Here is a 12912-nt window from a genome sequence, read left to right as displayed (position 1 = left end):
CATTAAGCCAAATTTTTCATTGGAATGTTCTTCTGTTGTACAAGCCCCATTTAAATCAATACACAATAAGTAAAGGAGATTTCCCTCAGTGTGTGAGGCCTTATCCACATAGATGATGTCCTGAAGAGAAAGGACTAGGGATCTGGAAAGCCTGTTCACTGCTGCAGCAGGAATTTGACCAGGTTCCATCATGCCAGTCTGAAAACTTGATAGATTTTAGACTTCCAACCTCTACAACTTCATGAGTCAATTCCTTACAAAAACAAACCTATAGGCAGTGGTTCCATTGATCAGGAAGACTAGGTAAATAAAGCATTTTTGAAATTTATGAGTTATTAACATGAATTCTAAGACTTCCTAAAGATGTTTATGTTTTTTAACTCCTTTCAAGCCAAACTACTTACTTGTAAATCATTTTCTCCTCCTTCAGCCTCATTTTTTGATGCTGGGCACCCTAAAAAAAGAGGTCAAAGTTAATTAAGCATAGCATTTACATATATTTTGCCTTAGATTTTAGTATTAATGGTTGACTATGTCATTATAAAGATCAAAGATTGATTTCTGGGTTGCTTGGCAACAGGTTCAAACACCACACTTGTAGTTGTTCTGTTAGAATAATAAAGTGACTGCTTCTATCATCTCTTGGCAAATTTCCACTTTCTTTCAAAGCTAAGCAGACTAGTTGTGTTCTATTTCTCTGATTGTTTAAGTGATGTCAAAATGTGACTAACTCAGTATTTCTAAATTGTGTGATCCAGGAAACACGAGCATTCAAAAATCAAGATTTCAGTTGCTCAAGTTAAAAAAGAAGTCAGTCTTGACTTATTATGGGCAGTCAAGGCTCCACTTACTGACTTGTCATACCCATGTCTGCATAAGCTTTTATGGTGTTGAGTGTCCTTAGTTACAATAAATTAATGTAAAATGATGTGTAGTAGTAGAGTATACTGCATTTATGTTATGACACATAGCAAGCATGAAACAGGCATGAGATGAAACATAGTCCTGGTAAAAAGTAGTTTATTCTTTGGGATTAAAAAAAAAAGTGACAGAAACTTACTAAGTTCAGAGAACTTTGATGAAGATGATATTCAATGTTTAACAAGACAGGCTGAATACAGCAATAGTAACCTGCTTAGGCAAGTACACATTTCCTCCTTAAACATAAACTGGCACAATACTGTGGACCTGATATACTCTATCGTAGAAAATGGAGTATTCTCTTACAAGTGTATAAATACAGGCTTAAAAAAAAAATCAATTCTAAATTTAAAATATATGACTTAAAATTTTAATAGTTATGAATAATGATTTTCTTTTTAAAATACTTGTTTTATAAAACTTAGCTAAATAATTAGAATTAACTGGGGAGCTTTAGAAAATATGCCAAAATCAACCAGCTTCATACACTATCAAAATATACTCAGTATTAAGCATTTTCAAGCTCATATCCAGTTTTCCCATAACTAGTTTATTTCTTCAAATTTTTCTAAAATATCCCTTGTACTTCTCTACTTTCTGTCTGCTTGCTTTTTCAGATACAGTCTCATAACCCAGGAAGATCTTGAGCTCTCAACCCCCCTGCCTCAGTCCCCGAGCATAGGACTAATGGGCATGTTTGACCACAATGAGGGTTATTACAGTTTGATTCAGTTACTCTTAGCAAGTTTGTTTCTATTATTAAAGACCTTTTCCTTCTAGATTAGGAGGAAAAAAAAATGGTTATTCTCTCCTATGGGAAGAGATGGGTTTAAATGTAGTTTCTTTCTGTTTAAGTAAACACACACCAGAACTATGGGAAAATAAATCCTCCATTTAAAATCTCCATGTTTGGGGCTAATCAGCATTTAACAGACTGGTAAGATATTAAAGGGGATAGATAAGATTGCAGTCTCTACCAAATCTCAACAAAATCACAGAGTTTTATAACTGAGTATCTAGAGTCTACATATGTTTGAGTATTACCAAGTTTCTTTATATCTCATTAAAGAGAAAAGAGTGTAATGTACCATGACACACACTGTTGACAGGCTCTTCACAATACAACATTCAACTGCTATCGACTGCGACTTGACAAAAATAAAGGAAGCCAAGCAGCCTTCTCACTGCTCACTACTCTCTTTACTCATTATGTCCTTCAAAGTGTGGTCACAGAACACAAATGCTTACCTGATTAAAGGACAGCAATCACTTTAGGTCAATGTTACAGAAAATATCTACTATACCTATATAATGTGTAAACATTCAGAAAATAACAACCACAGCAAAAACTCTACCTTGAGAAATATCCTCTATAGCTCTTCGAATGCCTCGATCAAAAGCCCTGGCATCAGCAGGACTCTGAAAGGTAAGGCCGAACTTCTTGTCATCGATCTTCCAGTGGTGAAATGTAGGAGTGACCTTATTATAAATGAGGTCTTTTTTAAGCATACATTCCAAAACCACCTGCCAAAAGTCAGGTGCCAAAGTTAATGAACACACAAAAATCCATCTTATGTAGCTATTACGTAAACACTGAGGACTATAAATATAATGAGTATTTTTAAATAAATTGAGATACTGAATGTAATCTTCACAAAGTCAACTTAATAAAGGGACTAAGAGAGGATTAAAAAGATCATACAAGTTGTAAACAGAATATGGATTATGCTATCATTTAAAAGACTAAACACAGTGCTGCATACAAAATTTCCAGAAGAATATAGTTAAAAGGGTTTTTGAGAAAGCCTGTGCAGTAGACACAACAGAAGTGGTAGTAACAATTTAACTTTTAAAATCACTCTCCCTTTCCCTTGTGTTTCTGGGCATCTAACAAGTGCTCCACTATTAATTATGTCTTCCAGCCATTCCTTTGCTAAATTTCTTAAGAGACCCATTACAGAAGCAGATCAAATACCTATTTGTCATTTTAGTAGCTTGGTTATAAAACTTGTTTCCCCCTCTTTGAGACAAGGTCTCACTAAGTATGTCTGACTGGCCTGAAACTTCCTAGGTAGACCAGGCTGGCCTCAAACTAACAGACTGCCTCTGCCTCCCAAGTGCTGGGATTAAAGGTGTGTACCACTATGCCTGGCTCTGGTTTGGTAACTTTTCAAAGCTCTAGCTTCTTCATTTTGAAAATACAGTAACAGTATTAAATACACCTTATAATTTGTGAATGAAAGTTTTGTGTAATTTGTGGGACAATACAGCTTTGTTTCTTCGTATTTTATATTTTCTGAAATGGTTTTTTTTTTGTTTTTGTTTTTGTTTTTTGTTTTTTTGGTTTTTTTTTTTTTTTTTTTTGGTTTTTCGAGACAGGGTTTCTCTGTGTAGCTTTGCGCCTTTCCTGGAACTCGCTTTGGAGACCAGGCTGGCCTCGAACTCACAGAGATCCGCCTGGCTCTGCCTCCCGAGTGCTGGGATTAAAGACGTGCGCCACCACCGCCGGGAAGTAACAACAACAGGAAAAATGCCTTCCTCCCTTTTACTTGGCTTATCTATTTTTAACATTCGCTCTATACATTCTAATGTATACAATTTTTATTTTATTTCTGTTTGTCTATTTTTGCAGTACTAGGAATTGCATTTAGGGCCTCACACATGCTAGGCAAGTGGTCTACCACTGAGCTACATTCCTAGCCCAACATTTTTATTTTATTCTGAACTGTAGCAAGGAGGTAATTATTTGATGTCCCTTTAATTGTTCTTTAATCTTGGGTGCCTTTCTTAAGACAAGACTGTTCTTGTATGTAACACAGTGACCAACGTTAACATGGAGACAACACTTTTACCTAAATTCATATTCTAATTTTGTCTGATAATAACATTTTAAAAACTCCCAATACAGGATCCCATTCTAGGATCACACATTATATTAAGTCTTTAATATGGGGGCACTCTCAGCCTTTGTCTACCATGATATCCACAGAGTACTTTCTATCACATTAGCTATCATTATTACTACACAAAAGAAAAATTACCCATCTTAGTTATTTTAAGATTACTCTTTAAGGCCAAAAGAAAGCAATCAAAAGCCACCTAAATAACCCTCAGATCATACATCCTACTTTATTTCTTCCCACTAGTCCTAATGACTTCAATCCACTTTGTTTCCTAGTTTGCTCATTCCTGGTGCTCCTAAGACTAGGAATGCCACAAGAACAGAAATTTGGACTCAGCTTTTTGCCAAAATTTCTGGCCCCAGAGCAACATGTGATATGCATATATACACACACATTATATGTTAAAAACAGTGGTGAGATCTGAGCATCAGGTGAGATCTGAACAATCACCTCAGACAGGGTAACTACTCTGCATGTGAAATACTTTCTTTTTTTTAAATAAAAAGCATACTTTGTTTCAACGTTTACAGTCTTCCCAAAGCTAGGATCAAAACCAAAATCCTAATTGTGGCTCCTTAGACCCGAGAGATGGTTCCACTCCATCCATCCTCATTTCCTACCCTCTTCTTTACTCCCTTTTACTCATCTGACAATGACTCTGGAGATACATTCGCAGAGACAGACAGTGTGGTACAGGTCACTTTCTTTGCCTATACTTTATTAATACTTCCTACTTTAAGATTTCAATTCACAGCCAGGCAGTGGTGGTCCACGCCTTTAAATAAGTTCAAGGCCCCGGTCTACAAAGTGAGTTCCAGGACAACCAGGGCTACACAGAGCTGTCTTGAGTTCCACGCCCCCCCCACCCCCACCGCCAAATCTCAATTCACACATACATTCATAAGAAAAGCCCTTCCTGACCCCTAGACAAGATACAGTCTGATAAAGTCTCTGACACTGTAATTTCAAACTGGTTATTTTTTAATACCTCCTTCCACTGAGTCTATAAACTGGATGCTATATTTGGCTATCACTGTATCCCCCAATCCTTACAACACAGAAGCAACCTTACATATCTAACAAACATCTTTCCTCAGAAAAATACACATGTGCATAGTTTCTTCAAAAAATTTGTAGGCTCCATGTGTTTTCCAGATTTCCACACACTGATTTAGGTTATACCAGTCTACAATTGACTTTTACAGGTTCTGTAGAGTCCAGTGGATAAACATTTTGGAATTTTGGAATTCATTATTAAATCAGTATTCCATGCTGATTTACTATTTTTTATACAACTATTTTTCAGAAACAGAAGTAAAAAAGAGGCAAATTAAATTCTAAAACTCAAGAAGTAAATACTGTATTGGTGTTAATCACTACAATACTTGTACTGTAACTCATTCATAAACATAGGAAATGCAGTATTTTAGAAAATGTTAAACTGGATTGTTTGAAAACAGGAAGAATAAAAAACAGTTTGCTTCTAGTTACTAGGTAACATGTCACTAAATCTTAATTTTAATGCCTGAAAATATTACTGAATTAGCTCATTAGATTTTCTAAAATTAGTACTGTCCAACTGTTTCTTCTTAGGTAAAATCCCAACATGATCTACACTACTGACCACCACCCATTTCCAAATGCTGTCTTCTCAGAGATACACAAAAAAAGGAAAACAAGTTTTAAAGATGAACCTGAAAGAATACTGAAGAATGGAAAGAATAATGATGCAGTTTTTGGACACACATGAATGCTTACAGAAGAGCGTCTACCCAGAGTTGTGTAAACACAGAGTTCATGCAATATAGCAACAGGTACAAGGGCAACATACTAACTAATTATGAACCAGAACTCAATTTGTTTTTACCTACATACTAGGAATTTACTTGCTGATACTACACAATACATTTAATGTAGCAGAAAGCTTCTCTTTAGGAAAGGGCTATTATGGTGGTAGCTACTAAGGGTTTAAGAGGAGTCAGTAGAACAGAAAGACACGCTACCTATTTATTATTACTGCCCCCCAACGAAAACCTTTGTAGATAATCTTCAGTGTATGCCCAAGGATGTGTTGTATCAAACAACGGTTACATAAATCTCAGATCCCATGTCTGAGTTAAGTAATTTCTTACCCATTTAAGTCACATAAATTACAAAGCTGTTTCACATTTGACTGAAAGTATCATTAACTGAGGGAGACAAGGGTGGAAGAAGGGAACAGCAGGGAGGAACTATAATTATTGGAGCGTCTTTATAAGAGAAAACCCTGCATACAGGAAATGAGTAATTCCAAGACTTATTAAAACTATCCTAAATGCAACTGCCAGACATCATAAAAATATGTTTTAAAACCATAAATAGTTTGGTTTGCTTATTTCGCCATTCATAAATGCAGTTATAGCTTGAAATGCAAGGCCAGGAGCTGGATCTGTGGGCAAAAGTGTTTGTGGCACAAGTGTAAGGACCTGAGTAGACTATCTCCAGAACCCATGCAAAGATGAGCATGGCAGTGCACATCTGCAATCCCAGTGCACCTACTGTGAGTTAGGAAACAGGCAGGAGAATCCCTGGAAGTTCTCAGGCCTGCAAGCTCGACATATTCAAAGGCAAAATTATGAAGACAAACAGGGTGGAAGGCAAAAAGAATGTTGTCTGACCTCTACAAGTGTGTCTTGGGATGTGTATACCTGTATACACACACACACGCAGAGAGAGAGAGAGAAACAGAGACAGAGATTGTATGCTTCAAATGTATCTCCACCTAATTTTTCATAACTCAAACTTTTTTCCAGGACTTATGTTTAGGAAATGGGTGAATTTCATCAGGTCCCCTTGATAACCTTAATTAATGAGTTAGTGAGACAGAAACACACACAAAAATACAAATACACACACACATGAATAGCCTCATCCTCATTTCTACCCCAAAGAAAAGCTTATATTAAGTTAATAAAATATAAAAAGCTATTGTATATATTAACACAATATTAAATCAATAAAAGTAACTATAGAGAATACTTTCCTAAAATATTTTGGCAAGAATAACCCCCTAATTTGTGACTGATCCATTTAGAATGTGGCTGGTTAGCAAAGATCAAATTAAAGAGCCATGTTTTAAAAATTACATTACTAATTGTTTTTAACTTGATCATTAACAAGTACACTTCTGTTAGAAAGTAAAAATGTATTATTCCTATTCTGGTAAGGTTAGATAGATGTTAATTATAAAAACTATAAAACTCTGGTATTGCAGAATATTAGTTGAAGATGTGTTTATGCTGTGGAATATTTGTTTAATGATGCAAAGATGTGTTGCATTCTTTTATGGTGCATTTGTTTAACTCTGTAAAGCTGTGTTACTGTGCCCGTCTAAAACAGCTCATTGGTCTAATAAAGAGCTGAATGGCCAATAGCTAGGCAGGACAGAGGAATAGGCGGGCCTGGCACGCAGAGAGAATAAATAGAGGGAGAAGAAGAGGGAAGAGAGAGAAAAGGAGAAGAGAGGAGGATGTCAGGGGCCAGTCATGCAGCTAGCTACAGAGTAAGAAAAAAAGAAAGGTATATAGCATAGAGAAAGGTAAAAGCCCAGAGGCAAACGGTAGATGCGGTAACTTAAGTTAAGAAAAGCTTGACAAGCCGGGCGGTGGTGGTGCATGCCTTTAATCCCAGCACTCGGGAGGCAGAGCCAGGCGGATCTCTGTGAGTTCGAGGCCAGCCTGGGCTACCAAGTGAGTTCCAGGAGAGGCGCAAAGCTACACAGAGAAACCCTGTCTCGAAAAACCAAAAAAAAAAAGAAAAGCTTGACAAAACAAACCAAGGCCAGGTACTCATAAATAAGAATAAGTCTCCACGTGTTTATTTGGGAGCTGGGTGGTCGGTCCCCAAAGAGCAAAGAGTAAAAAAACCAACTACAATCTAGAATTTAAAAAATTCTACTACTACCACTTTATTAAAATCCAATATTAAAGGGAAAGAGAAAAAATGGGGTCTCTGTGCTATTAAGCAGAGTTAAAGAAAAGTGGAGAAGGACGGTATATTAGCTAATTTTCTCACTGCTCTGACAAAATACATGAGAAAGATAAATGATAAAAGATAAAAGATAAAGTCTAAGGAGGTAAGGCATATCACAGCAGGAAAAAGACGGTGACAGCAGCATGAGGCGGCTGGTCACACAGCCACAGTCAGGAGGGAATAAGACGACTACTTGAGCTGTTTGGTCCCTTTTTATTTGGCCTGGGTCCCTAGGCCACAGGTCGGTGTGCTCCACATTCTGGGTCCATCTTTCCTTCTTCCTCAGTTAAACCTCTGTGGAAGCAGTCTAGAGGTCCAGAAGTGTGTGTCCTCAGTGATTCCAAATCCAGTTAGGTTGACGAAGATTATTCATCACACAAAAGCTAATGAGCATGGATATTTTTAGTAAAGTGTCTAAAATAACAATATTGAGTTATGAAAAACAGAACAAACAGAAACATAACACATTCCCAAAGCATGATGACTGATGGTGAAAAAGAAATTTGGTACAGTAACTTGTTAGGTCTGTGGGCCTTGCACCCAAGAGCAGTTGGATCCCATTCCATGTCTACCACTTACTGTCCAGCTTACTTTGAAGAATTAACTGGAGTAACACACAAAGTATTCAGAGTGGTATTAACTGTCAACTTTATAGAATTTAGATTCACATGGGAAATAGGCCCTGAGCAGGCTTGTAGTGAGTTATCTTGATTACATTGAGAAGATCTATCCTAATTGTAGATGGGGCCATGCCCTGGGCAGGGATCTTGGACTGTATAAAATGGAGAAAGCGGGCAGAGAACTAGAAAGCATTCACTGATCTTTGCTTCTTCAACTGTGAGAAAACAGATTTAAAGTTGGAGGGGTAAAGTTGATTTGGACAAGACCATTAAATTTCATCTGCCACCCACATGTTGGAAACAAATGCATGAAAGATGGTCTTTAAGGTGTGTAACATTTAAATGTTTATCCACAGTATAAAATGTATCTTGACAAAAGAATCACAGACTGCATTCTCTAGGATAAAAAGTGAAAATAACCCAATTCTCTAGTGAACTATATAACTACTTCTAAATGCCCAATGAATCAAGGAACTCAGCATGAGAATCAGACAAACCTAAGGATCAAAGAGGAAATAACTACATAGGAGTGGAGGGCAGTGCATGAGGGAAGAGTTTTGCATATATAAAGGCCTAGGTTTCCGGAGAACAGGAGGCAGGGGGTGGTATCCTATGTGGGACAACCAAAGCAGAATGTTTAAAATGAGTTTGTACCATAAAAACATTAGCAGATAAGAAAACCAGGAAGCAAAAAGAACTTGATGTCAAATGTACAAAATAAATATGCTCTTTTTTTTTTTTTTTTTTAAAGAATTTAGAGATCTGAAAAGAGATTGGATGACTGGTCATAAATACAATTCCTGCCAAGGTGCCATAAGCCTTCTTGCAGGCAGAGGCAAGAGCAGCACTTAGAATATACACAGAAGGGAAGACTGTAGGACCTACAATCACCCTGAAGAGAGAAGAAACAGTGGGAGTACTCCCTCTCCGGGTATCTTGCTGCTGATGCCCATACAGCAGTGTGGGATACAGCATCTGCAGGAAAACTGGCAAAGCAGGAGAACAAGAGAGAACCTATGAAAATGTGTTTACCTCATCTTAAAGGAAGACAGAAAGGTGATTCAAGGAGGAGGGACAACCTTTTCAACAAATTGTGCAGAGAAAAACAATCATAGTATTAACATCCTGCCCAAAGACAGAGAATCTTAAGTATCACAATAACTAAAAATTAATCTAAAACATAAAGTACAAAACTATAACACCTGTAGGACAAATTATAGGATATAGCCTCAGAAACCACAGTCAAGAGAACAGTCTGTGGATTTGACACTAAAACTGCAGTCTACTAAAAGAAAAACAGATCAATGAACGTTACCAAAAGTTAAAGCTCTGTAAGAGCCTATTAAATAATGAAAAAGAAAATTATATGCTGGGAGAAAACACATACACAGCATATATTTCCACAGAGAACAAGTTTCTAGAATAGAATCAACATTCAAGGCTCAACAGAAAGAAAGTACCCTAGTGAGGAAATGGGCAAGACAACAAATAATCACCAAGAAAGGGAACTATTAGCTACTAGGGAAACACAAATGAAACCAAACCTACAATGACTTTCTCACTAGATACCTAATTACTAAAATTGAAAAGTGAGTCCATACAATGCTGACAAGAATGCAAATTTAACACACCACGGCCACTTTCAATATAAGTTTGGCAGCTTCTTATATCATAAAACAAATGATCGCCGGGCGGTGGTGGTACACACCTTTAATCCCAGCACTCGGGAGGCAGAGCCAGGCGAATCTCTGTGAATTTGAGGCCAGCCTGGTCTACAGAGCAAGATCCAGGACAGGCATCAAAACTACACGGGGAAACCATGTCTCGAAACCCGCCCCCCCCCAAAAACAAAACAGAACAAAAAACCCAAATGATTATCACAAAATCTAGCATTTTTGATCATTTATCCTAGAAAAAGAAAAGCTATATTCACAAATAAATAAATGTATGGTAAAATGCATACAAATGCTCACAGTAGCTTTATCTATGAAATGGCCCTAGAAGAACCTAGAAGTCCTTCATTAGTCAATGACTAATATAAAAACAAACTATACTTAGATTACAAAATACTAACAACAAAAAGGCCAGACTTAAGGTGAGTTATGCCGAATGAAAAACAGAATTCTGAAAGGTTGCATACTTCCAATTCCACTTTTATAGCACTTTGGAAATGACAGAAATCATAGAAACGATCCAGAGAACAAACAAATCAGTGCTTGTCCGGCTAAGAGTGATATGTGGTTATAAATATTAACAAGGAGTTGCTGGCTACTATGTATTGTGCCTGTGAATGTTAATTTATGTGCTTAAACTCTACAGATCTAAATACAATAAAAACTGACTAAAGATAAAACAGAAATCTGAGGTAGTTGTCTGTACGAATATTCTAGTATAATATACAGTTTTAGAAAATGTCATTTATCATTGGGAAACTGAGTAGAGGATATACACAAGATCTCTTTACATTGCTTTTATAACATTAATAATCTAAATCTGCTTTAATAAAGTTACAATATCTATGGGACACATTCTAAATATTAGTAAATTCATAAAAATTAGTAACAAATTCTGGTGGCAGGTGAGAAATACAAAAGTGCTATCTATGTCCACAATACAGGATAGCTCTCCAGGTAACATTATACTAGAAAGTCTGTAAATTCACAAAGAAAACAAGGGTCCTTAATCATCATTCAGAAAGATCAACTCAGTACCTAAAAAAGAGAAGTTATATGAAGAACTTTAAAAGACTCCAAGAATGGTAAAAAGGAGATGGTGATTTTTATGTATATATGAAAAAGATTAAATGAATACACTCCTATGGCTTAACGATAAACCATTTATACTTCTCAAGGAATGAGCAAAACATATTCTACAAGAAAGTATTAACACTAAACTCTCTATATACAGTTATAATATTATAAGAAAGTCTGTTTGCCCAGAAATCTATCAGCCAAGAATTAAGCAGGAAGCTGCCTGGAAATGAACTGCATCCCTGCAAATTCCTCTGCTGTAGCTCTAACCTCCACTGTGGCTTTCTTTGAAGACAGGCCTGTGAGGGAGTGACAAATGTCAAATGAGATGGGACATACAGGGCCTAAGTCGTTAGGAAGCCAGTGTCCTTGTAATGAAAGAGATAGCAGTACTCCTCTCTAGGCCAGAAGACTTGGTGAAGAGTCTGCCAAGGAGGAAGTGCCCTCATCAGAAACATGCAGGCAACACCCTTGATCTGACTCTGCAACTCCCAGAACTTTAAAAACAACCATTTTTGTTGTTGAAGCTATTCAATCAATACTGTTTTATGGCAACCTGAGCAGGAAGTCCTGAACATAGAAAGACAACAGGAAATGATTAAATACAGACAGGAGTGATATTAATTAACCAGTCAACTAAAAGCATGGATAGTCAGGTTACAATTTAGGATCTGATGAAAGTAGTGGAGAAAGCTAGTATTCAGCACCAATAATTTCAGTTGAAGATTTGGACTTTAATTCAGTAATTAAGAAGGCTACAGAAGTTTAATAGCCTGGACAGTAGTGTAGCTCAGTAGTAAAGTTTTGCCTAATAAATATAAGGTCTGGGTTCAATACCCAACACGACAAAAGGCAAATAAGAAACAGTTCAAAAGGAAACAGAGTGTATCAGAATGGGAGACCTAGTCTGAAGCACCAGTGTTAGGCACTATAGAGAAAGATGACGTCAACATAACTAACAAGTGTGACAGACCATACCAGTATAAATCATTTCAATATAGCAGAATCCACAGAACAAATTGAGTAACTAATGAACCGACTGGTGATCATCTTTTAAAACACACAATTCAATCTTAAAAAATGTGACGCACGGGCTAAAGAAAGGTCAAAGTATGAAAGGTGAAGTTGTCTCAAAGAGGAGGAAATAAGGGCAGCCAGAAGGGTAACTGGCCAACAACTCCCAATCCTAACTTTCAGGAACCAGGTACCACAAGGCTCCAAAAAAAAGCAAACAGTAAGAGTAATGGTAACAGGCAGGGTTTTCCTCTTCAAGAGGTATCAGCTACATTAAAAAAGCAACTGCTTTAAAACTACTTCTGAAAGAAAGTCACAAAACTTATGGGTGTCTACAAAGATCCTAAAGGTGTAATTGATTTCTTTATCTGTGGACTGACCTTGAAATTCAAAGGTAACGATGGACTGGTTGAACACTGCTGGCATCTGTCCCAATTCCATTTATTCACAGCAAAGCTGATTTTCTCAAAGTACTCTATCTCACCCAATTCTATTTTTGGCCGGTGGCAATAGAATGCAAATCTGCTCTCTACCATTACCTAGAGTCATGTGAGCATCTACTTAGAGTCTCCTTTCTACAGAATGTTAATTAAACTTTTTCAATATTTGTTTTATGTGCATGAGTGTTTGCCTGTATGTATGTCTATGTACTGTGCACACGTGTGTCATGCCGGGTGCACAAGGTCAGGAAAA

General features: G+C 36.9%; 1 protein-coding gene across 1 annotated transcript in view; it reads right to left on the bottom strand.

Moving 5' to 3' along the window:
• The window catches only part of Spred1 (sprouty related EVH1 domain containing 1), an 82314-nt gene that overhangs the window by 20768 nt on the left and 48634 nt on the right, over positions 1–12912 (bottom strand). The window contains exons 3-4 of the mRNA XM_052722852.1: positions 2277–2445; positions 405–454 (exon numbers count right to left, since the gene is read on the bottom strand). Coding sequence (XP_052578812.1) covers positions 405–454; positions 2277–2445 — 219 coding nt within the window. The remainder of the gene's footprint in view (positions 1–404; positions 455–2276; positions 2446–12912) is intronic.

Source organism: Peromyscus californicus, unplaced genomic scaffold, assembly GCF_007827085.1.
Source record: "Peromyscus californicus insignis strain IS unplaced genomic scaffold, ASM782708v3 Scaffold_7__1_contigs__length_154581171, whole genome shotgun sequence".
Classification (NCBI taxonomy): Eukaryota; Metazoa; Chordata; class Mammalia; order Rodentia; family Cricetidae; genus Peromyscus; species Peromyscus californicus.
Note: the sequence above shows the minus strand (reverse complement) of the source record. Positions and strands in the feature narration are given on the sequence as shown.